The following is a 27,230-nucleotide window of genomic DNA, read 5'->3' as shown; positions in this document are numbered from 1 at the left end:
CAAGTGTGGCCGGAAAATCCCACCCGGAGTGTCTATTCCTTTCCCATTATCAAGAAAACCCCAGGCACCTAAAAAGAGGCGTGTGATCACTTTGGGATTTAAAATAAAGGGTTTTGAGACCTTAAACTCTATGAAGAAATAACAGTTCAAGTAAGCAACTCAATGTCATATGAGCATCTATAAAAACATTTGTTTATTAATTAAAAGCAGAAATGATTTGGCTCTCCCAAATAAAAGGAAGGAAGCCCAAATTTTCCACCCTGCCTATTAAGCTCGAATGTACTGTGGTATTCGAATTCCATTGAAAACCATCTTTCAAAATTAAAACGCATACCTCATGAAATGGGGACAAATGGGTCCAGGTGCTTAAAGACACTTCAAGCACTTAAACATCACATTTAAAGACAAACACTGCCGACTACTTGGGTGATTGGCTTTCTTGTGAATTTATTAGCGAACAAAATCTAAAAATTCATGTGCGACTTTTAAAAAAATAAAAAAGGGATTACATTGTTAAACATTACTGACACTCGGTATGACAAAGAAAGTTCTTGTCAAAGTTACTCCTCATTTATTCTTACAATACTGATTTTTCTTTCTTGCTTTTATTTTCTCAGTGATGTGAAGATTGGGATGGCATTTTTGACCTTCCTTCTGGCTTTGCCTCCCACAATGCACTCCGGACGATTCGCGACACCACTCCCTTGTCTAGTCGCGATGCCTTCTGCCGGTCCGTTAACTCTTTCACTTTGTTCATGTAGGTCCTTATCCGTTCCTACAACAGAAAATACACCATTTATTTAAAAAACACCAAGCTTTAGTGGATTGGAGACACTTCTCTGTGGTTCAAGGAAGACAGTGACAAGAGGGATTACGCTCAATTTGATCTGGTCAGCCTTCTCGAAACATAGAAATGAGATGGAGTAGGCCATTCGGGCCTTTGAGCCTGTTCTGCCATTCATCGGCATGACAATACATTAACATTTAAATAAATAAACCGATGTTGCATACAATGCAACCCTCGTGACAAAAATAGAACATTATCGCACTTTCAATTACACACATTTCTAAAAGAATTCATTCTTTTGCACAATTTCAATAAACACTCAATTATATTGAACCTCTTCCGATTTTACAGGTATTTTCAACATGAAGTTGAATGGTGGGTGGGAAGTGCAGAAACCACATTACACAGACACTGAGCACATTTCCTGGATTAACACTCAGATATGCACAAATGGGTCAAAATTAAGATTTAAAAGGAATATTAGATACATGTTAAAAAAAAACAATATTTCTATGCTTCAAACAATAAAACCACTTGAGCCTCGCTCACTCTTCAGTCGTCTTAACCCTTCATTTAGATTTGCTTTATTGTCACGTGTATTGGTGTACAGTGAAAAGTATCGTTTCTTGCGCTCAATACAAAACATACCGTCCATAGAGAAGAAAAGGAGAGAGCGCAGAATGTGTTGTAATCTATATTTCATTGTAATCACTCCCTTTTGCTCATTATTCTCCTTGCAATAAATACCCCAAGTCATCTACATGAAAAGGAGTCACAGAAAATTGATACTTCAACATTTAATCACTTTCAGCAACTGCAAGGCTTATTGTAAAACCTCCAACTTAAGAATTACCTTGCAGTACAAAGCTACGCACCTGTCCCATTTTTAGAAAATCCATTACCGGAAGAAAAGTGGTACAAGAATAGTTCTGCTTTGGTTAAAAACTGGAGCAAATTTCAGGTGAAACAATAAAATGCCCAGAATTCCCCCTTCTACCTCCAGAAAGATTGATATTCGAGAATGGCGAAAAAGACATCACACTCCATAATTACCAAACAAAAGTGTGATTTGGACAAAAACACTTTGAATTATCTCCCACCTGAGTGTTTAATCTTAAAAAGTTTGCACAAATTCCAGATGAATTTGCTTTTATTCCAACCCCCTACTCATCTCCACCCTCACCGCCCACCCCATGCCCATTAAAACTCTAGTTCAGAAAAGGGTACTCACAGTCAACAAAATTAAACAGAATCGCTGCTGAGCAAATGTTTTAGGGCGGCACAGTGGTTAGCACTGCTGCCTCACAGCACCAGGGACCTGGGTTCAATTCCCGGCTTGGGTGACTGCCTGCGTGGAGTCTGCACGTTCTCCCCCGTGTCCTCCGGGAGCTCCGGTTTCCTCCCATACTCCAAAGATGTGCGGGTTAGGTTGATTGGCCATGCTAAATTCACCCTAGTGTCAGGGGATTAGCAGGGTAAAAATGTGGGGTTACGGGAATAGGGCCTGGGTGGGATTGTGGTCGGTGCTGACTCGATGGGCCGAATGGCCTCCTTCGGCACTGTAGGGAGGATATGAGTCTATGAAATCAAAAAGGGCAAAAAAATCTAGCAGTGACTTGGATACATGCGCAATTGCAGATTCCATTATTTCAGCAAATACATCAGATCTAATGGAGATCAATTTAAACGTACCTAGAACCCAGGAAGGGTTTGGTCTCCTCCAGAACAGCTATTTGGTTTTTTTTTTTAAATTGTTGACTAGATATTTTCCAAACAAGTGGCCGAACTGTTAACAGCCAAACTATGACACGCTTCAGAGAGATTAACCACAACAAAACAATTATTTATTCGTAGATCAGTTGCAAGGAACTCTCTCCAAATGTATTAGGCACACATGGAGTGACTTGGTCTCATTGCAGAGATGTGATGAATGGCGGAGCAGGCTCAAAGGGTCGAATGGCCTCCTCCTGCTCCTATCTTCTATGTTTCACCATGGCAAATTTAGTTTCACAAACAGCAAAAGGAATTGTTAAAACCCAGGCAGATTGGATTGAGTTTTCACTCTCAAAAAAAATACAGAAAAGAAAGTAGGTTTCGAAATATTCATCGAGACTCATGTTGTCTTAAAGTGATGAAAACCAGATGAAAATGTCATTTGGACAGGTCAGGGCAGGCAGAGGGAATGCCAAAAAAGCTTTCAGCCTAAGTGCCGAACTAGATACTTTACAGCGAAGAAATAAATATACGAGGCAGTGAGAAAGTCGCATCTGGAATAAGTAGTAATTATGGCTTATGTTGTACTAGTAAATCATTCACAGCATGGTTTTCATCTCATGAAGGGCACAAAGGAAGGAGGAGAATTAAAAACTGGAGATGAGCAAACTGTTCCAAAGTTTCACTTAAAAATGAGAATAACTCAGTACGGTTAGAGCTCTGGCGGTTTGTGCATTTTGTAAATCTTCCTCGTTCTAATTATCTTATCTACCTCAGCCTCAGGGAGTAGCACTAAACACACAAAAAAAACACTGCATGTCAACCTTGGCTGGAATTTCGAAACACCTGGCAGGCTTAAATTGCAGTCATTATCAAAATTAAAAAGAATGCAAGCCAAGTTTCTAATTTATGATGTCAAATGGTCCATAAAACAGGTCTGATTTTTTTTTTAATCCTTCCCTTCCACTGAAGAGTTTCTTAAATCAAACCCTAGATATTTTTTGTCCATTCTACTTCTCCATCCATTCTGCGTGTTGATCACTTACGTCAATTATTTCCTGATTATCAGTTATATATTTCCCAAATACTACATTGAAGCAGCAATTAAAGACCACTAAATAAATTCTGGGCAGCTTTATTTAGCATTTAGTTTCTGCAGATCAGAGCGCAGTGAGATAATTTTTATAATATTGTGATAAGGTCATAGGCTACAGGCATTCTGGCTCTGGTATGTATTCTTCCTGAAGCATTCCTCTGTACCGTTCATTGTAGTGGGGCATCTAACAATGTCTGACTTTAGCTAGACATACTCGTGAGACTGATGTTTTTAAATATCTTTGCGTGGCAAATTTCTTAAACAGCAAGCTAATAACATTGCACCGAGGGAAGCAGGACCCAAGTGAGCAGGGAAAGAAATTCTTATTTCGTAAGAACACAAGAACTAGGAGCAGAAGTAGGCCAGCTGGCCCCTCGAGCCTGCTCCGCCATTCAATAAGATCATGGCTGATCTTTCATTAATCAATCAATCACCTTGCAGGGGCTGAGAAGGAAGTGCAGAGCAGGTGAATCAAATGTAAAAATGTTTTGATTTAAAGTTGTACATTTTTAAGCTCTCCAATAACAAAAACTTGAATGTCATAAATGTAGAGCGATCATAAAGAAAGGTGAAATCCCAATACTGATGTTTTAAGTCTGACATGATGGTTGGAACCGCGATGGTGCAGATTTTGATTCTATGTACTTACAATTATTTTAATTTGTCTTTAAAGAGCATTAGTCTTAAAGAAGGTAGGTCCGTTTTGCAGCCATGTATCCAAACTCCACTATGGGAGATACACAAGCATCGAATCATAGAACCCCTACAGTGCAGAAGAGACCATCTGGCCCATCGCGTCTGCACCGACTCTGACAGAGTAACTTACCCAGGCCCCACCCTAACCCCATTAACCCTACACATTTCCCATGGCTAATCCCCCTAACCTACATATCTTGCGACACTAAGGGGCAATTTAGCATGGCCAATCCACTTAACCTGCACATCTTTGGACTGTATGAGGAAACCGGAGCACCCGGAGGAAACCCACGCAGACACAGGGAAAACTTGCAAACTCCACACAGACAGTGACCCAAGCCGGGAATCGAACCCGGGTCCCTGGAGCTGAAAGGCAACTGTGCCACCGTGCTACCCTTTAACATAAATATACAAACTTTTGTAACTGATTTGAAGTACTCCAGGCAAGATGACTTTGTGACAGGAAGACTCAACACCAACCCCCACCCAACCTTTCTCACCCAATACAAAATTGGTTCTGTTCAATTGGAGCACTAACTAGGAGTCACTGTATGGCAGTTTCAGAAGGCATCATAAAACACCAAGCTCAAGCTGTTCAAAACTGGTTTTTAAAGCAAAATATGAAGCTGATGAGCCGTCTCTCGCTGCATGTTTGAAAATCTGTTTCGGTAAGGGGAAAGAGAGACGGGGGCATTAATCTGGAGAAGGAAAAGGACATAGACACTAACCATAGCCAGAGTTCAAATCATCCCATTATCCCTAACAACAGGTATCATGGCACAGACTGGTCACTGTGCTCTTGGTGAGTATTATAAACATGCACTCTGAGGAATTAGTGATGGAGACAATCACTGCCGCCTTAAATCACAATTTGTAGCAGATTAATGAGATGTAACTTGGAAATAAATCTAGTTGATACTGTTATGATGCCAACGTTGTAGCATCCAATTAATCCAGTATTTCTATAACCCAGAAAACCATAGACGGAAGCTCATAGCCAGCAGACTATTTACCTGGCACTTTATTATACTCTCTGACTGCAGTGAGCTGATGTCTCGAGTGAATAGATCACCCCAAGAACTGACTCATGAAATGGTCATTGGAGCTACAGGCACATAGTGGCTATTCTGTCCTGAAAGACAGCATGCTTTATCACACTCATTTCAGTCCATTATCCCCTTCTATGTAACCTAAATGCACCTGAATTCTGAAGATTGAACTTGCGCACAGATCAAAAATCTAAAAGTTGCAAACACCTGAACATATGAGATTCAACCTACACACAATACTTTTATATCGAGAAGATTATTTGCAGAGTTCTCCTTTCTAGCCCCAAGTGTGGCTTATTTAAAAACAAAAGTCTTTGATTTTGTTTTGATTTATTATTGTCCCATGTATTAGTATACAGTGAAAAGTATTGTTTCTTGCATGCTGTACAAAGCATACCATTCATAGAGAAGGAAAGGAGAGGGTGCAGAATGTAGTGTTCCAGTCATAGCTAGGTGTAGAGAACCATCAACTTCATACGAGGTAGGTCCATTCAAAAGTCTGATGGTAGCAGGGAAGAAGCTGTTCTTGAGTTGATTGGTGCGTGACCTCAGACTTTTGTATCATTTTCCCAATGGAAGAAGGTGGAAGAGAGAATGCTAATATGGAGTTTAATCCCTTGCCAGTGTTTGTTTGTCCCCCATGAGGCATCACAGCAAAATAGACATTTAAAACCGCTCAAATTCTATTAAATTATTTTGTGCGGTGGTACTTCCAGGTTATACAGAAATGCTAATTAAAAGAGCATCCAAAAACAAAGAGCTTACACTGACTTTGCCACATACAGGCTCACTGAAAACTGCACACTTTGCTGGCTGGATAGTAATCGGACTCATTTAGTTGAATTAAATAAAAATTAAGTAAAAGTTGGCAAGTGATGGCAACCAATTTTCCACAATGCCCACCATCTAAATGAGGTTACAATCCTTGATCTTGGCAGCAAAACACAGGGCATAACTATTTTAACTTGAGAAGGTGACAAAAAAGCGAGGGTCTTAGTTTCACGGCGGCTATCAATATGCAAGAGGCCGCACAATATTGTTCCAGGTCATTACATTTAACATTTGGAAAGTGTAATCCCCCTCTCAGGAGATTCTACTCAAATATGGAAGTGCGATGAAAATGGTGTCACTTTATGTGCTGGACTTTCACAGTAACTTCACTGCAGTGTTAATGTAAGCCTACTTGTGACTAATAAATTTTAAAACTTTAGGTTTCTTCCCTCAAGAGTCAGAAGATTGTGTTCAAACTCTAGTCTAGAAATTTCAGCACACAGACGCCAAATGGTGGCACAGTGGTTAGCACTGCTGCCTCACAGCGCCAGGGACCCAGGTTCGATTCCCGGCTTGGGTGGCTGCCAGTGTGGAGCCTGCATGTTCTCTCCGTGTCTGCGTGGGTTTCCTCCGGGGGCTCCAGTTTCCTCCCACAGTCCGAAAGTTGTGCTGGTTAGGTGCATCGGCCGTGCTAAATTCTCCCTCAGTGTACCCGAACAGGCGCCGGAGTGTGGTGACTCGGGGATTTTCACACTAACTTCATTGCAGCATTAATGTAAACCTACTTGTGACACTAATAAATAAACTTTAACTTGAGTGATTTATGCAAGACTGGAATTGCTCATATATAACACACGTTGGGTTTATCGGATTAACTTTTATTTCGCTTCAGGGTGCGTCATGATTTGATTTGCTTAGAACCTTTCTTGCTGTTGCAAGAAACATTAACAGCCAGATATCAGGAATCTCCGAGTGATAAAACAAAATCAATCCAGTTTGTAATTGTGACCCCCGCAATGTTGAGATGGGGCTTTCATGTCATTCAATACAAGATATTTGGGTCATTTTAAACTATTAAAATTATCACATTTCTCTCCTGCTCTTCTTGTGGAAGATTAAAAAGATGATAGGTTTACAGAACACACTTCAAACATAAATTCTTCAACAGAAATCTATTAAATGTTGGGAAATACATTCTGTAGATCTCATGACTCAATGTCAGAGATAAATTACTGTAGGTTTCACAACTAGAATGAACAAGTTACAAACCTTGTCTTTGTTTGATGTGGATACAAGCACTGCAAGTCCTACTTGTTAGTTCACAGAAGGAACCACAGCAATTAAAATTACAACCAAAACTGTGTTCCGATTATTACTGTGATCAGCCATTGCCGATACCATGGAAACACTTAAAGAACATCTTTGAAAAGATGCAACACCCCAGGAAGTTACACGATAGCAGCAACTAGAGTTCGCGACTGTTCACTCGGTACAAGAAGCAAAATACTACGGATGCTGGAAAACCAAAATAAAAACAGAAAATGCTGGAAATGCTCAGTAGATCTGGCAGCGTCAGTGGAGAGAGGGACAGAGTTTACAATTCAGATTGATAACTTTCCCTTAGAACTGGAGAAAGGGTTTTAAACAAGAGCGGAAACAGGGAAAGGGGGGAGGAAAGAACGAAAAGAAAGGTCTGAGATAAGTGGAAGGCAGGAGAGATTAAATGACAAAGAGATGATGGAGCAATATACAAAGGAATGCCATAAGATGGGTCCAGAGGAGGAAAAGTAGGGAAAGCTATTCAAAATGACATGAAACTTTAACTGTTTCTCCCCACACAGATGTTACCAGACTCTGCTAAGTAATCATAGAAACCCTACAGTACAGAAAGAGGCCATTCGGCCCATCGAGTCTGCACCGACCACAATCCCACCCAGGCCCTACCCCCATATCCCTACATATTTTACCCACTAATCCCTCTAACCTACGCATCCCAGGACACTAAGGGGCAATTTTAGCCTGGCCAATCAACCTAACCCGCACATCTTTGGACTGTGGGAGGAAACTGGAGCACCTGGAGGAAACCCACGCAGACACGAGGATAATGTGCAAACTCCACACAGACAGTGACCCAAGCTGGGAATCGAACCCAGGTCCCTGGAGCTGTGAAGCAGCAGTGCTAACCACTGTGCTACCGTGCCGCCCAAGTATTTGCAACATTTCTTACAGCTCAAGAACTAGAAATCAGAAACAAGGAATGGTTACAGATTAATCCTGGTTCTCCAGAGCAATCTCACTGCTTTCACGTCCCACCCTTTCCCCAGTCCTGCAAGTTCTTTTCCCTCCAAGTATTTATCCAATTCCCTTTTGAAAGTCATGATTGAACCTGCTTCCACCAGAAGAGTGTCTCTTACTAGGCCATGTCAGAGGGCAGTTAAGAGTCGGCCACATTGCTGTGGCTCTCGAGTCACACGTAGGCCAGACCAGATAAGGACAGCAGATTTCCTTTCCCGAAAGGACATGAGTAAACCAGATAAAAGCAAATTACTGCAGATGCTGGAATCTGAAACCAAAACAGAAAACGCTGGAAAATCTCAGTAGGTCTGGCAGCATCTGTAAGGAGAGAAAAGAGCTGACATTGAGTCCAGATTTTTTTTTTAAAAAACAACAATCGACAATAGTTTCACGATTATCATTAGACGTTCAATTCCACGTTATTTATTGATTTCAAATTCCACATCTGCCGTGGTGGGATTCGAACCCAGGTCCCCCAGAATATTACCCCGAGCCTCTGGATTACTAGTCCAGTCACAGTACAACTACGCCACCCCAGACTCCAGATCCTAACCTCTCTGCGTAACAATAGTTTTCCTCATGCCACCTTTGCCGATCACTTTATGTCTGTGTCCTTTGGGACTGGGGGCACCATCAGAACAACTTCTCTCCATCCACTTCGCCTGGGCACCTCCTGATTTTGAGGAGCCCACACTTCATAGTTCTGAAATTTGAAATGGTGGGAGCATGTAACCTCAAGGTCAATGGCACGCTATAAAAGCTCTTTTGTAATGATATTTTTGAAAAACACATGACCACCCAAATGAATTGAATAAAAATCTGGAATTAGAAGTCTAATAATGACCATGAAACCATTGTCGATTGTTTAAAAACCAATCTGGTTCACTGATGTCTTTTAGGGAAGGAAGTCTGCCGGCTGTACCTGGTCTGGCCTACATGTGACTCTAGACCCATGATGGACAGCACAGTGGATAGCGCTGCTACCTCACAGCAGGTTCAATTCCATCTTCAATTCCAGCCTCGGGCCACTGTCTGTGTGGAGTTTTCACATTCTTCCCGTGTCTGCGTGGGTTTCCTCCGGCTTCCTCCCACGGTCCAAAGATGTGCGGGTTAGGTGGATTGGCCATGCTAAATTGTCGATTAATGTCCCAAGATATGTAGATTAAGGAGATTAATGGGGTAAATATGTGAGTTTGCAGGGGATAGGGTCTGGGTCAGATGCTCTATCAGAGAGAGTTGGTACAGACGCGATGGGCCAAATGGCCTGCTTCTGCACTGTCGGGATTCTATGATTAAAACCATGACCACTCACAGGCTACAAGCAGTACCTTACCAATTCCTGTTTGACGCCATGTTCTTTGGGGTTGATTCCTTGTGTGATGAGGTATACTGAGGGGCAAAGAAGAAACAGATCATTACAATATGCCTCTGGAAAAAAGACTGGAAAATAGACATCATGGCAACCACTAGGCACACGAAAGATCAGCAATACTTACTCCAAAACATTGAATTTAGTGCATATGCAGAAGCTAAATCCAGCTTGGCTTGTTCAAGAGGGTCCAACTGAAAAAAAAAAATCATTACAGTGTAATTATTTCGAAAATAAGCTTCAGGCTAATAAAACAATCTTTTTATGGAACAGGATTCATTTAAACAGAACTGAAGTCCAGGAGATTTTTTTTGGGCTAGATTCAAGACAGTTCTGACTTTCAAAAATATATGCTACTTTACAGTACAATAGCTTCTATATTCTCTTTGACAAGCCATTCTCTAGCAGCGAGCAAAAATTCTGATTAAATTAACAGAATGTCCACACGAGTGGCACAGTGGTTAGCACTGCTGCCTCACAGCACCAGAAACCTGGGTTCAATTCCGGCCTCGGGTCATTATCTGTGTGGAGTTTGCACGTTCTCCCCGTGTCTGTGTGGGTTTCCTCCGGGTGCTCCGGTTTCCTCCCACAGTCCAAAGATGTGTGGGTTAGGTTGATTGGCCATGCTAAATTGACCCTTGTGTCAGGGAGATTAGCAGGGTAAATATGTGGGGTTATGGGTGTAGGACCTGGGTGGGATTGTTGTCGGTGCAGACTCGATGGGCCGAATGGCCTCCTTCTGCACTGTAGGGATTCTATGACGAGCAAAGTAGAACTTTCCAAACCCTAAACTCTACCTCCTAGAAGAACAAGGGCAGCTGATTCACGGGGACACCACTAGCCACAAGTTCCCCTCTCAAGTTAAAGTTAGCACTCAGTCAAAATCCTTTAACTCCCTAACAGGATGCACAAGCTCCACACACACTGCAGCGGTTCAGGAACACGCCTCACCACCACCATCTTCTCAAGGGCAACTGGGGTTGGGCAACAGACACCAGCCTTGCCAAAGACACCCACATCCCCTGAACAAATAAAGAAAAATATAAAGAAAATGAACACACTACAGACTCCCCAATTTGTTCAAAATATAATGAAATACATTGAAGTAATGATGAGGTGCCCAATGCCTAGGGTATGAAATTATTCAGCAAGCGGTAATTTGTGAAAAATTTAATCTTAAAGTGCAGGTAATAATTACAAATGTCTCGAACTATTTATTTATGATCAGTGTATGACAGGATCCATAAAACATGCTAATTAGTTCAGAGTTACTCCACCTTAAAATGTTTCTCTCAAGCCTGCCTGTCAATTGCAAATGTTTAATTAATTACCCTAATTTATACCCTCCTGTCACAAGCTACCTTCTTCCAAGCCAACAGAATGTGGGAGACCAGCCAGGAGTAGGTTCGAATAGTCACATCTAAAAGTAACCGAGGCAGGAATGAGAGTTTCAACAACAGATGAGCTGAAATGGGGCAATGTTGCTGAGGTGAAAGAGGCAGTCTTAGTGATGGCATGAATTGCAGTCAAATGTGACACTAAGGTTACAAACAAGGCTCAATTTCAAACTGCAGTCAGGGACAGAACGGAGTCAGTAGTATTTGGAGCAGGGACCAAACACAATGGCTTGTCTCCAACATTTAATTGGAAGAAGTTTCTGCTTATCCAATAAGGCAGCTAAGTGTCAGATTGGGTTTAATCTAATTGGGACTGATGGAAATGTCTGTTGCAGGGTTACAAAAACTTATGCCACCAAATTCTTCCCGACTGCCATCAGACTTTTGAATGGACATGCCTCGCACTTGATCTTTCTCTACACCCTAGCTATGACTGTAACACTACATTCTACATCCTCTCCTTTCCTTCTCTATGAATGGTATGCTTTGTCTGTATAGCATGTTTACATGACAATACATGTTTTTTTTAAATTCATTTGTGGGAAATGGCCAGCATTTATTGCCCAACCCTAGTTGTCTTGAACTCAGCCATTTCAGAGGGCAGTTGAGAATCAACCACATTGCTGTGGTTCTGGAGTCACATGTAGGCCAGACCGGGTAAGAACAGCAGATTTCCTTCTCTAAAGGACATTAATAAACCAAATGGGTTTTTCTGACAATCAACAATGGTTTCATGGTCAGGAGATTCTTAATTCCAGATTTTTTTATTGAATTCAAATTCCACCATCTGCCGTGGCGGGATTCGAACCCGGGTCCCCAGAACATTAACTGAGTTTCTGGATTACTAGTCTAGTGATAATATCACTAGGCCATCTCCTCCCCCTAAATTGTGTGACAATAATAAATCAAATCAAACACCCAGAAGTGAGAATAGCTTTTCCATGTGCAATCTACTCAACCTCTTCAAAATGTTAAAGACTTCATCCGGTCTCCTCTTAATCCTAAAACTTCCAGAGAAGCCACTCCTGGCTGCTCAGTCTTCCCTGGGAGTTGGATCTTCCCAATTCTGGTAATATCCTTGTCAATCTTTTCTGCACCTTCTTTTGTGCTTCAATATCCTTTGAATGGTATAGAAATGAGAACTATGCACAGTTTTCTAATGAGTGCGATCTAACCCAAGTTCTATGTAAATTGAATACCTTGCTTTTGAATTCTATTCCTCCAGAAGTTGAATCATAATACTTTGTTCGCACACTTTATGGTCTTACCAACTTGGATGACAGTATTTAGTGACTAATGCATCTGTAATTCCAGACCTCCATCCCATTTAGTTAACACCTTACAAGAAAGAAACATCCTCATTATACCTTCCACCAAAATGAACTACCTCACACTTGGCTATAATGAACGTCATTTATTCACCCACACTGCAGGCCTAGCTACACCCTTGTATTATGGTGCTGACATCACTTGCTAGACTCCCTAATTTATCTTTAACCCACCATACCTCCAAATGGAATCTAAGTGATCATTTGTATAGTTAGAAAAAACTGTGGTCCCTGCACGATCTCTGTAATCTTCTCCAGCCCCACAACCCTCCAGTGATATCTGAGCTGCTCCAATTCTGGTCTCCTACTCATCCCCTTAACCACTCCACCGTGCCTTCAGCTGCCTCGGCCCGAAGCATTGAAATTCTCTTCCTAATCCTCTCCATTTCTCTACCCTGTTTCCTGCCTTTACAACCTACCTTTTGATCAAGCTTTGGACTACTTGTCCTAATATCTCAAGTGAACAAGTGTTGTATTTTGTTTCATAACACTGCTGTGATTGCCTTGGGCTGATTTATTATATTCAAGGTGCCAGACAAGTTATTACTGTGGAATATCACTTTGCACCTTCTGCCAATCCGAGAACATTGATTTTGATTTGATTTATTATTGTCACATATATTAGTATACAGTGAAAAGTACTGTTTCTTGTGCGTTATACAGACAAAGCATACCGTTCATAGAGAAAGAAACAAGAGAGTGCAGAATGTAGTGTTACAGTCATAGCTGGGGTGTAGAGAAAGGTCAACTTAATGCAAGGCAAGTCCATTCAAAAGTCTGATGGCAGCAGGAAAGAAGCTGTTCTTGAGTCGGTTGGTACGTGGCCTTGGACTTTTGTATATTTTTCCCGAAGGAAGGTGGAAGAGAGAATATCTGGGGTGCGTGGAGTCCTTAATTATGCTGGCTGCTTTGCCAAGGCAGCAGGAAGTGCAGACAGAGTCAATGGGTGGGAGGCTGGTTTGCGTGATGGATTGGGCTACATTCATGACCTTTTGTAGTTTCTGGCGGTCTTGGGCAGAGCAGGAGCCATACCAAGCTGTGATACAACCGGAAAGAATGATTTCTATGGTGCATTCTATTGCCATAACTCCTACCCTGTGATTTAGGGTTTCTCAGAGGGTCATGAGCCTTTGAAACTCTCTTCCATAGAGAGCGGTGGGGGCTGGGTCATCAAGGTTGAGTTAGACAGATTTCTGTTTGACAAGGGTGCCAAGGGTTATGGGGTGATAAGGAAGGGAAACGGGAGTCATTCAACTCAACCATGATCTTATTGAACATCGAAGCAGGCAAGAGTGGTGGAATGGCCTTTCACATGTTAAGATTTCAAGTCATCTTTCATGCGTTCTGCTAATTGACCCCTGACTCCATATGCCCCAACGTCCATCATGAGACTTTTGCCGTAGCACTTTGGAGCATTGGGAAAGCGTTGTCAATATGCTTGAATTTGTTTTTAAAGCTCTAGGATTTATTACTGATGTGGAGATGCCAGCATTGAACTGGGGTGGGTACAATAAGGCGGCTCACACGAGCCTTTGGAGCACTGCCCTTCAGGGGCAGCACTCCCAAAGTTCGTGCTACCAAATAAACCTGTTGGACTTTAACCTGGTGTTGTGAGACTTCTTACTGGATTTATTACTGCTACAGAAAGATTTGGCCTCCTAAACACCAAACCATATTTCACTGTGTGGAATATTTTAGTTTGCATTGGCTACTTTATTCATTTATTTATTAATGTCATAAGTAGGCTTACATTAACACTGCAATGAAGTTACTGCGAAAATCCCCTAGTGGCCACACTCTGGCGTCTGTTCGGGTACACTGAGGGAGTATTTAGCATGGCCAATGCACCTAACCAGCACGTCTTTCATAGAATCATAGAAGAATCAGAAGAATCATAGAATCCCTACAGTGCAGAAGGAGGCCATTCGGCCCATCGAATCTGCACCGACCACAATCCCACCAAAGCCCCATTCCCGTAATCCCACGTATTTACCCTGCTAATCCCCCGACACTAGGATCAATTTAGCATGGCCAATCCACCTAACCCCCACATCCTTCGGACTGTGGGAGGAAACCAGAGCACCCGGAGGAAACCCACGCAGACACGGGGAGAAAGTGCAGACTTCGCACAGACAGTTAGCCAAGCCGGGAATCGAACCCGGGTCCCTGGCGCTGAGAGGCAGCAGCGCTAGCCACTGTCGCTTTAACATTACTTCAACATTTCGGGCATAAATGCTCATGAAACAAAAAACAAAGTAAGTCCCCGTTCAGAATGACTGAATGTATTTTGTGTCTACCTTAAAGTTTATTTATTAGTCACAAATAAGGCTTACATTAACACCGCAATGAAGTTACTGTGAAATTCCCCTTGTCGCCACACTCCTGTTCAGGTCAATGCACCCTAACCAGCAAGTCTTTCAGAATGTAGGAGGAAACCGGAGCACCCGGAGGAAACCCACGCAGACAAGGGGAGAACTCCACATAGACAGTGACTCAAGCCAAGGATTGAACCCACGTCCCTGGCTCTGTGAAGCAGCAGGGCTAACCGTGCCACCCTTGGTTAAATCAAGAGCGGCACCTTGGTTAAATCAGGAGTGTGATCCTCATTTCAATAGAAACAAAAGGAGAAAGGTTTTATTAAAGGCAAAACAAAAGGCAGATTCGTTCCAAATCGCCACTGTGGGCAGCATGTGACCAGAGCAATGCCTTAAACGACAGCTGCCAACTTCACAGGTACTTGGCCAGCGAAAGATAATCTCTTCAGAAAATAAAACTCCAGTGTGCTCGATGAAAAATACAATAATACCTGGGCCTCCAGCGACAGCTCAGAGTTAGACACTAGAGCTTAACTTGCACAATGGAGATGTTTATGGAACCTGTATCAAGTGATAAATTGTTTGCGATTAAGCAGCAAACTCACCCCGAAACGTTACTAAAACAAATGACACATTTATCAAAGTAAGAAAGTTAATATTTTTGGAGCAACTGAGAACTTGGCTGCAATTCCACTTGTGCATCAGCAAGTTTGACCCAAATAAAAAAAAAATTGCCATTTTCCAATGACTACACTGACTGCGCTTACAAAAGCAACGTAATAAATTCTAGGTCATTGCGAAAAATTGAGAGGCAATGCCCAGCAAAAAATATTAAGATATTAAAAGCCAAGGGAGACACAACCAATTTCTGATGCATTGGGATAAGAGCTAAACTTGAATTACAAAGCCAGCAATAATGTAATTTTTTTCATTAAGTGTTATTGAGTGCCATTTTATGAGCAGGTCTTTAAACCCATGCTTCAGCTGTATCATCTCTCAAAGGTTGCATAAAAGACTCTGCATGATTTCCATTACCACAAAATGTATTTAGTTTTTATTTTAAGCACGCATATTCTGGGTACATGCTGAGACTTTTAACAATGTCACAAGTGACATCCTATGTGACTGTGACAACGGCATCTTTCCCTCTCCTTGATCCGTCTGCAGTCTCTGACATGCTGATCACACTGCCCTCCTCCAACACCTCCCCACTGTCCTCCTCCAACACCTCCCCACTGTCCTCCAGCTGGGTAGGACTACTGGGTAGACAAAGGTAGATCAGCTAGATAGTCAACATCTTTTCCCAAAGGTAGGGGAGTCTAAAACTAGAGGACACAGGTTTAAGGTGAGAGGGGAGATACACAAAAGGGTCCAGAGGGGCAGTTCTTTCACACAGGTGGTGTCTGGAATGAGCTGCCAGAGGTAGCAGTCAAGGTGGATACAATTTTGTCTTTTCAAAAGCATTTAGACAGTTACATGGGTAAGATGGGAATAGAGGGATATGGTGTTAGAAGGTATTCAGAGAGACAGGATTACAGGCATTGAGAGAGGCAAGGACTGATTAGGCACAGTCAGCATGGCTTTGAGAGTGGAAAATCATGTCTCACAAATTTGATTGAGTTTTTTGAAGGGGTAACCAAGAAGGTCGATGAGGGCAGTGCAGTTAATTTTGTCTCCAAGGCCTTGGACAAGATACCGCATGGCAGGTTGTGGCACAAAGTTAAATCTCACAGGATCCAGGGTGAGGTAGCCATATGGATACAAAACTGGAGGCCTGTGACCAGCAGTATGCATCAGGGATTGGTGCTGGGTCCACTGTTATTTGTTATTTATATTAACGATTTGGATGAGAATTTAGGAGGCATGGTTAGTAAGCTTGCAGATGACACCAAGATTGGTGGCATAGTGGAGACCAAAGGTTATCAAGGATTGCAGCGGGATCTTGATCAATTGGGCCAGTGGACTGACGAATAGCAGATGGAGTTTAATTTAGATAAATGCGAGATGATGCATTTTGGTAGATTGAACCAGGGCAGGACTTACTCAGTTAATGGTAGGGCGTTAGGGAGAGTTATAGAACAAAGTGTCCTAGGGGTACAGGTTCATAGCTCCTTGAAAGCGGAGTCATGGGTGGACAGAATGGTGAAGGCGGCATTCAGGATGTTTGGTTTCATTGGTCAGAACATTGAATACAGGAGTTGGGACGTCTTGTTGAAGTTATACAAGACATTGGTATGGCCACACTTGGAATAGTGTACAGTTCTGGTCACCCTATTATAGAAAGTATATTATTAAACTAGAAAGAGTGCAGAAAAGGTTTACTAGGATGCTACCGGGACTTGATAGCGAGTTATAAAGAAGAAGCTGGATAGACTGGGACTTTTTTCTCTGCAGCGTAGGAGACTAAGGGGTGACCTTATAGAAGTCTATAAAATAATGAGGCGCGTAGATCAGCTAGATAGCCAACATCTTTTCCCAAAGGTAGGGGAGTCTAAAACTAGAGGGCATAGGTTTAAGGTGAGAGGGGAGAGATACAAAAGGGTCCAGAGGGGCAATTCTTTCACACAGGGTGGTGAGTGTCTGGAACGAGCTGCCAGAGGTAGTAGTAGAGGCGGGTACAATTTTGTCTTTTAAGAATCGTTTAGACAATTACATGGGTAAGATGGGTATAGAGGGATATGGACCAAACGCGGGCAATCGGGACTAGCTTAGTGGTTAAAAAAAAGGGGTGGCATGGACAAGTTGGGCCGAAGGGCCCGTTTCCATGCTGTAAACCTCTATGACTCTACTCTCATGTGGTTCCATTATCTATTTTAAATCACAACCAGAGAATCACTGGAGATGGTTTCACTTCCTGCTCCCACACTGCAACCTCTGGTCTTCTCCTCCTCCCCCACCCTCCCAAAGAATCTATTCCTTGGCTCTCTCCTATTTCTCATCTGCATGCTGTCCCTCACCAATATCATCCAAAGGCACCTTTCGCATGTATGCTGACAACACCCAACTCAACCTCACCACCTCCTCTCCCGACTCCTCCATTGTTTGCTGAGTTATCAGACCGTTCATCCAACATCCAGCACCAAATGAGCAAAATATCGCCTCTACTTAAATTCTGGAAAGACTGAAGCCATTGACTTTGCTCCCTAAGCCAAACTCCATTCCCTAGTGACGAAGTCCATCCATGTCCCCGGCAACAGTCTGAGATTAAGCCAGTCTGTTTGCAATCTTGGTGTCACATTTGATCCAAAGATAAGTTTTCCACCATCGCTAAGACTGCTTACTTCTACCTGTGCAACATCACCTGACTTTGTCCTCATCTTAATGCACCTGTTGCTGAAACCCTCACCTACGCCCCTAGGCTCTCAATGCAATCCTAGCTGGTCTCTCACATTCTACCCATGTAAACCTGATGTCAGCCAAAACTCTGCTGCTCATGCCTTAACTCGCAACAAGCCCCCTTTTGCCCAATCACCCCTGTGCTCATTGGTCTACACTGGCTCCCCATCAAGCGACATATTGATCTCAACATTCTCATCCTAGTTTTCAAATCCCTTAATGGCCTCGCCCATCCCTGTAACCTCCTCAAACACAAGAAATAGGAGCAGGAGTTGGCCACCAGGCCCTTCGAGCCTGCTCCGCCATTCAATAAGATAGAACATAGAACAGTACAGCACAGAACAGGCCCTTCGGCCCACGATGTTGTGCCGAGCTTTATCTGAAACCAAGATCAAGCTATCCCACTCCCTATCATCCTGGTGTGCTCCATGTGCCTATCCAATAACCGCTTAAATGTTCCTTAAGTGTCTGACTCCATTATCACTGCAGGCAGTCCATTCTACACCCCAACCACTCTCTGCGTAAAGAACCTACCTCTGATATCCTTCCTGTATCTCCCACCACGAACCTTATAGTTATGCCCCCTTGTAATAGCTCCATCCGCCAAGGAAATAGTCTTTGAACGTTCACTCTATCTATCCCCTTCATCATTTTATAAACCTCTATTAAGTCTCCCCTCAGCTTCCTCCGCTCCAGAGAGAACAGCCCTAGCTCCCTCAACCTTTCCTCATAAGACCTACCCTCCAAACCAGGCAGCATCCTGGTAAATCTCCTCTGCACTCTTTCCAGCGCTTCCACATCCTTCTTATAGTGAGGTGACCAGAACTGCACACAATATTCCAAATGTGGTCTCACCAAGGTCCTGTACAGTTGCAGCATAACCCCACGGCTCTTAAACTCCAGCCCCGTTAATAAAAGCTAACACACTATAGGCCTTCTTCACAGCTCTATCCACTTGAGTGGCAACCTTTAGAGATCTGTGGATATGAACCCCAAGATCTCTCTGTTCCTCCACAGTCTTCAGAACCCTACCTTTGACCCTGTAATCCACATTTAAATTAGTCCTCCCAAAATGAATCACCTCACATTTATCAGGGTTAAACTCCATTTGCCATTTTTCAGCCCAGCTTTGCATCCTATCTATGTCTCTTTGCAGCCTACAACAGCCCTCCACCTCATCCACTACTCCACCAATCTTGGTGTCATCAGCAAATTTACTGATCCACCCTTCAGCCCCCTCCTCTAGAACATAGAAAGCCACAGCACAAACAGGCCCTTCGGCCCACAAGTTGCGCCGATCACATCCCCACCTCTAGGCCTATCTATAGCCCTCAATCCCGTTAAATCCCATGTACTCATCCAGAAGTCTCTTAAAAGACCCCAACGAGTTTGCCTCCACCACCACCGACGTCAGCCGATTCCACTCACCCACCACCCTCTGAGTGAAAAACTTACCCCTGACATCTCCTCTGTACCTACCCCCCAGCACCTTAAACCTGTGTCCTCTCGTAGCAACCATTTCAGCCCTTGGAAATAGCCTCTGAGAGTCTACCCTATCCAGACCTCTCAACATCTTGTAAACCTCTATCAGGTCACCTCACCTCTAAGTCATTAATAAAAATCACAAAGAGCAGAGGACCAAGCACTGATCCCTGCGGCACTCCGCTAGCAACCTGCCTCCAATCCGAAAATTTTCCATCGACCACCACCCTCTGTCTTCGATCAGACAGCCAGTTACCTATCCAATCGGCCAACTTTCCCTCTATCCCACACCTCCTCAGTTTCATCATAAGCCGACCATGGGGGACCTTATCAAACGCCTTACTAAAATCCATGTATATGACATCAACTGCCCTACCTTCATCAACACACTTAGTTACCTCCTCAAAAAATTCAATCAAATTTGTGAGGCACGACTTGCCCTTCACAAATCCGTGCTGACTATCGCGGATTAATCCGCATCTTTCTAAATGATCGTAAATCCCATCTCTAAGGACCTTTTCCATCAATTTACCAACCACCGAAGTAAGACTAACCGGTCTATAATTACCAGGGTCATTTCTATTCCCTTTCTTAAACAGAGGAACAACATTCGCCATTCTCCAGTCTTCTGGCACCATCCCCGTGGACAGCGAGGACCTAAAGATCAAAGCCAAAGGCTCTGCAATCTCATCCCTTGCCTCCCAAAGAATCCTAGGATACATTTCATCAGGCCCAGGGGACTTATTGACCTTCAGTTTATTCAAAACTGCCAGGACATCCTCCCTCCGAACATCTATTTCCTCCAGCCTATTAGCCTGTAACACCTTCTCTTCCTCAAAAACATGGCCCCTCTCCTTGGTGAACACTGAAGAAAAGTATTCATTCATCACCTCGCCTATCTCTACTGACTCCATACACAAGTTCCCACTACTGTCCTTGACCGGCCCTAACCTCACCCTGGTCATTCTTTTATTCCTCACATAAGAGATCATGGCTAATCTTTTCATGGACTCAGCTCCACTTACCTGCCCACTCACCATAACCCTTAATTCCTTTACTATTCAAAAATTTATCTATCCTCGCTTTAAAAACATTCAATGAGGTAGCCTCACCTGCTTCACTGGGAAGGGAATTCCACAGATTCACAACCCTTTGGGCGAAGAAGTTCCTCCTCAACTCAGTCCTAAATCTGCTCCTCCTTATTTTGAAGCCATGCTCCCGAGTTCTAGTTTCACCCGCCAGTGGAAACAACCTCCCTGCTTCTATCGTATCTATTCCATTCATAATCTTGTATGTTTCTATAAGATCTCCCCTCATTCTTTTGAATTCCAATGAGTATAGCCCCAGTCTACTCAGTCTCTCCTCATAAGCCAACCCTCTCAACTCTGGAATCAACCTAGTGAATCTCCTCTGCACCCCCTCCAGTGCCAGTATATCCTTTCTCAAGTAAGGAGACCAAAACTGTACACAGTACTCCAGGTGTGGCCTCACCAGCACCTTACACAGCTGCAACATAACCTCCCTACAAACCCCACAAACTTCCAAGATATCTGTACTCCTCTTAACTCTGGCTTCTTGTGCATTCATTATTATAATTGCTCCACCATTGGTGGCTATGCATTCAGTTGCCAAGGCCCCAAGTCAGAGAGATGGGCTTTAAGGAGCACCTGAAAGGAGGGAAGTGAGACAGAAAGGTAGAGGGAGGGAATTCGAGAGACCAGGACCCAGGCAGCTGAAGGCACAACCAGCAAAGGCTCCTAATCCAGCAAAGCCTCAAATTTAAAATATCACCCATGTGTTCAAACTCTTCCATAATGTTTCCCCTTCTCATCTGTTTCCCACTCTAGCCCTGCAATCCCCCGAAGAACTCGGCATTCTTCTAATTCTAAATATCTCTCATTTTCATCATCCCTCCATTGGCGTCAGTGCCTTCAGCTGCCTGGCCCCATGCTCGGAAATTCCTTCCTTCAACCTCTCCTCCTCCAAGACCCCCCTTTGCTAAAACCTTTGGTCGTTTTGTTGGAATATCTCATGTGGCTCAGCGTCAAATTTTGTTCAATAATATTCATGTGAAATAGATTGCAGTATTTTACTGCGATAAAGGTGCTATATAAATGAACATGGCTGCTTATCCAGAACCTTTCACATAGGTATCCAAGAGCACTTTACACAAAGATACAGCTTTGATTGCTGGAGAGAATTACAGAATCCCTAGAGTGCAGGAGGCTGCCATTTGGCTCATCGAGTCTGCACTGACTCTCTGACAGAGCATTCAACCCTTTCCCATAACCCCACATTTTACTCCATTAATCCCCCAGCCTACAAATCTTGCGACACTCAGGGACAATTTTAGCATGGCCAATCCACCTAACATGCACACCTGTGGATTGTGGGAGGAAACCGGAGCACCCGGAGGAAACCCATGCAGACACGGGGAGAATGTGTGGAATTTGCACAGTCACCCAAGGCCGGAATTGAACCCAGGTCCTTGGCACTGTGAGGCAGCAGTGCTAACCACTGTGCTGCCCCTCAAAAGGAACTTTTTAAAAGAGACAAGGAAAGAAGTGGGTGGACAATCTGAGGATTCAGGACAAAATACTAAGGTGAACCAGCAGCAGGTGAGCAGAGGGAGACTGGCATCCATAGGTCACAGTCAGAGGATCAGTAAGAATATAGGGCTGGAGGAGGTTACGGAGCACAAGGCTGTTGAAGGATCTGCAAACGAGGAAAGGGATTGTGAATTCAATCAGAGTCATCTGGACTCGAAACGTCAGCTCTTTTCTCTCCTTACAGATGCTGCCAGACCTGTTGAGATTTTCCAGCATTTTCTCTTTTGGTTTCAGATTCCAGCATCCCGCAGTGATTTGCTTTTATTATGAATTCAATGCTTTGGGAGTTGGGGATCCAATGGCAGGCAGAGGACAGTGTTGACGCTCGATCGTGACCAAGTGCAGTGTGACAAAGCTGTGGATGAGTCGGGAGTTTGCACTGAATGGATCTTCAGCGACTGATGAAAAGAGATTGGCTCCATTGGCAACAGCTTCACCTCAATGTCATGGCTTCAAGCTCCATATGAGCCACAACCCAAGTCAAAGCTTCAAGTGTAATGCTGGGTGAGGTGCTGCTTTGTCAGGTGTTTCATTATTTTTTCAGATGAGACATTAATAATAAGCCTGCCAGCCTGTCAGTTTTATGGCATGCTGTCAAAGGAAACCAGATATACTGCCGAGTGCCCTAATCAACATTCATTTACACCCAGTAACACCATTACAGTCACTCATCTCATTATTGTATATGGGATATAAGACCATCAGACATAGGAGCAGAATTGGGCCACTCGGCCCATCGAGTCTGCTCCACCATCCAATCATGGCTGATATTTTTCTCATCCCCATTCTCCTGCCTTGTAAGAATATATATTAATCACATCTAAATTCCCTGCCCCATATTCAGCCACCTAGCGATTGTTTGCATTTCAAATATGGGCAGCACAGTGGTTAGCACTGCTGCCTCACAGCACCAGGGACCCGGTTTCAATTCCAGCCTTGGGTGACTGTCTGTGTGGAGTTTGCAACTTCTACCCATGTCTGTGTGGGTCTCCTCCCACACTCCAAAGGTGTGCTGGTTAGGTTGATTGGCCATGCTAAATTGCCCCTTGGCGTCAGGAGGATTAGCAAGGTAAATACGAGGATAGGGTCTGTGTGGGATTGTTGTCGGTGCAGGCTTAATGGACCGAATAGCTTCCTTCTGCACTGTGGGGATTCTATGATTTCAAGCAACTACCGAATTCTCAAAAACCAATTCCGTTCACGAGAAACACAGAAAAAAATTACAAGAAGGAGCTGTTTCCCTGGTTGGGTCAATCACCAGGGGACATGGATTTGAAGTGATTGATAGAAGGGTTAGAGGGGACATGAAGAACAACAGCTTTCTACCTCGACCATCTTTTCAGGCAGTGTGTTCCAGACCCTCACCACGCTCTGGGCCAAATAACTATTCAACTCCCCTCTAATTCTCCTACCAATTACTTTAAATCTGTACCTCCTGCTTATTGCAAATACAAAACACTGGAAATCGGAAGTAGAAACAGAAAATGCTGGAAATAGTCAGCAGCATTTGTGGAGAGAGAAAAACAATTAACGTTAACATAATTTCACTGATGCAGCTAAAACCCTGATTATTGATCTCTCTGCTAATGGAAGCAGATCCTTCCAATCCACTCCATCTGGGCTCCTTCTGCGACTGGATCCTGAACTTCCTAACACACAGATCCTCCGTGGTCATCCTCAACACCGGAGCCCCACAAGGCTGTGTCCTCAGCCCCCGACTATACTCCTTATGCACCTGTGACTGTGCGGCCAAATTCCCCTCCAATTCGATTTTCAAATTTACTGACGACACCACCGTAGTGGGTCAGATCTCAAACAATGACGAGACAGAGTACAGGAATGAGATAGAGAATCTGGTGAACTGGTGCGGCAACAATAATCTCTCACTCGCTGTCAACAAAACGAAGGAGATTGTCATCGACTTCAGGAAGCGTAATGGAGAACATGCCCCTGTCTACATCAACGGGGACGAAGTAGAAAGGGTCGAGTGCTTCAAGTTTTTAGGTGTCCAAATCACCAACAACCTGTCCTGGTTCCCCCCTGCTGACACTATAGTTAGGAAAGTCCACCAACGCCTCTACTTTCTCAGAAGATTAAGGTTTGGCATGTCAGCTACGACTCTCACCAACTTTTACAGATACACCATAGAAAGCATTCTTTCTGGTTGTATCACAGCTCGGTATGGCTCCTGCTCTGCCCAAGACCGCAAGGAACTACAAAAGGTCGTGAATGTAGCCCAATCCATCACACAAACCAGCCTCCCATCCATTGACTCTGTCTACACTTCCCGCTGCCTCGGCAAAGCAGCCAGCATAATTAAGGATCCCACAGACCCCGGTCATTCTCTCTTCCCCCTTCTTCCGTTGTGAAAAAGATACAGAAGTCTGAGGTCACCGTACCAACTGACTCAAAACAGCTTCTTCCTGCTGCTGTCAGACTTTTGAATGGACTTACCTCGCATTAAGTTGATCTTTCTCTACACCCTAGCTATGACTGTAACACTACATTCTGCACTCTCTCCTTTCCTTCTCTATGAACGGTATGCTTGGTCTGTATAGCGCGCAAGAAACAATACTTTTCACTGTATGTTAATACATGTGACAATAATAAATCAAATCAAATCTTTTTTTAAACACCTCAGTTAAACCTCCCACCTCAACTTCCTTTGTTCTAAAGAAAACAACCTCAACCTATCCAATCTTTCCTCACGGATAAAATTCCTTATTCTTGGCAACATCCAGGTAAATTTCCTTTGTACCCTCTCACAACTCAACACCTTGCTCTCCTGCCAACATACATCTGTCCTGGGCCTGCTGCAATGTTCCAATGAAGTCCAAAGCAAACTGGAGGAGCAGCATCTCATCTTCTGATTAGGCTCTTTACAACCCCTCAGGACTCAACATTGAGTTCAACAACTTAAGACTGTGATTTTTCTCCTGCACCTTAATTTGTTTTTAATATATCGCAAATATATTTGTCCCAATGCAAAACCCTTCCTCACCCAGCCACCTGTCATTAACTTTTGCTACATGTTTGTTGCAATCTCTCCCAGCTCCCACAAATCACTGTCCTTATGCTCTGTCCCAGCTGTGGAAGAGCTGCCCTCTCGTACATTTAGTCCAACACATGTCTCCGTCTGAAGACTCATAGAAACATAGAAGCAGGAGTAGACCATTCAGCCCTTCGAGCTGCTCCTCCATTCATTTTGATCATCAAATTCAATATTCTGAATAAAAGCAAATTACTGCAGATGCTGGAATCTGAAACCAAAAGGGAAAACGCTGGAAAATCTCAGCAGGTCCGGCAGCATCTGTAAGGAGAGAAAAGAGCTGACGTTTCGAGTCCAAATGACACTTTATCAAAGCTGGGCGGCTGAGTGAGGAGAGTGGAGAGTAGTGACCATCAGCTGCATGGTCGCTACGACAACAGATGAATGAACACCGCTCGACAATCACCAGGCAAGTGTTATCTTCCTGTTGGGGAACACTTCAACGGTCATGGGCATTCGGCCTCTGATCTTCAGGTAAGCGTTCTCCAAGGCGGCCTTCACGACACACGACAGCGCAGGGTCGCTGAGCAGAGTCTGATAGCCAAGTTCCGCATACACGAGGACGGCCTCAACCGGGATCTTGGGTTCATGTCACGCTATCTGTAACCCCCCACAACTTGCCTGGACTTGCAAAATCTCACTAACTGTCCTGTCTGGAGACAATACACATCTCTTTAACCTGTGCTTAACGCTCTCTCTCCACTCACATTGTCTGTACCTTTAAGACTTGATTACCTGTAAAGACTCGCATTCCAATCATTATGAGTTTGTGTCTTTATATGCCCTGTTTGTGAACAGAACTCCCACTCACCTGACGAAGGAGCAGCGCTCCGAAAGCTAGTGGATTTTGCTACCAAATAAACCTCTTGGACTTTAACCTGGTGTTGTGAGACTTCTTACTGTGTTTATCCCAGTCCAACGCCGGCATCTCCACATCAGGGATACCATCGACGGAGGAAACCCACACAGACAAAGGGAGAATGTGCAAAGTCCATACAGACAGTGGTCCGAGGCCGGAATTGAACCTGGGTCCCTGGCGACGTGAGGCAGCAGTGCTAACCACTGTGCTGCCCAATTAAAAACAAAACACTACATTGGGATATAGTGAAAAGTATTGCTTCTTGCGCGCTATAGACAAAAATATACCGTTCATAAAGAAGGAAAGGATAGGGTGCAGAATATATTGCTGCAGTTACTGATAGGGAGAACGTTCTGTGTTTGTTTCAGATTCCAGCATCCACGGTATTTAGCCTTGACTGATCTTCAAATCCGGGAGACTCCAGGCCAACCCGGGAGGGTTGGCAACCCGCAGTGGTAAATGCCGAGCCACAGGGAGAGGACCACAAGAGGGTCTGGTTACCTTCTGGAGCAGCTCACTCCTGGGCACCGACATCAGGGCCCTCAACGTCCCATCGGCAGACTTCAGCGACTCCTCGAACCCCACCAACAAATCGTGGATTTCTGTCGGATAATCTTCACTCATAGACTCTGGGGCCGCCATTCCTCCACCTGGCGGAAGGAGGGGGGAGGCGGAATTAGATCACTTCCGGTTATTCCCAGATTGCGCGTGCGCGGCACTCAGGGCATGCTGGGAGTTGTAGTCATTTTTAGCAGACGCAGGGTGAATATCCAAACTGTAAAGGAAGAGAAAAAAATACATTTGGCATTTGAACACTGCGGGTGATCAATATATTTGTGCGCCATCGTAAAGAATCTATTTTTGTAATGTGGAGATAATTCCAGTAACTGCGCATGCGCCGGACGCGCAAGGTATGCTGGTATTTGTAGTCATGTCACGTGAGACAAAGCGGGCCCGGGTTTCAGTGCGGCGACTGGACAATGCGCATGTGCGGGCCGCGCGTGGCCTGTCGGGAGTTGTAGTCCGGCCTGGCGGGAGGAGGAGGCCTGCCGTTGGCGTGAGGGAAAAGGGGGAAAAAA

At 43.9% G+C, this 27,230-nt stretch overlaps 1 protein-coding gene across 1 annotated transcript; it reads right to left on the bottom strand.

Annotated features, from left to right (window-relative positions):
• Positions 1-165: 165 nt before the first annotated feature.
• Positions 166-26,863, bottom strand: c1d (C1D nuclear receptor corepressor). The gene is made up of 4 exons (XM_078230401.1): positions 26,653-26,863; positions 9,904-9,970; positions 9,741-9,796; positions 166-775 (listed from the first exon to the last, which is right to left on the bottom strand). The coding sequence occupies exons 1-4, from the start codon at positions 26,791-26,793 to the stop codon at positions 614-616; spliced, it is 426 nt and encodes a 141-aa protein (XP_078086527.1). The 5' UTR covers positions 26,794-26,863; the 3' UTR covers positions 166-613.
• Between the last annotated feature and the right edge of the window lie 367 nt (positions 26,864-27,230).

This window comes from Mustelus asterias, chromosome 15, assembly GCF_964213995.1.
Source record: "Mustelus asterias chromosome 15, sMusAst1.hap1.1, whole genome shotgun sequence".
In the NCBI taxonomy this organism is placed as follows: Eukaryota; Metazoa; Chordata; class Chondrichthyes; order Carcharhiniformes; family Triakidae; genus Mustelus; species Mustelus asterias.
The sequence above is the reverse complement of the archived record's forward strand: the minus strand, read 5'-3'. Positions and strand labels throughout refer to the sequence as shown.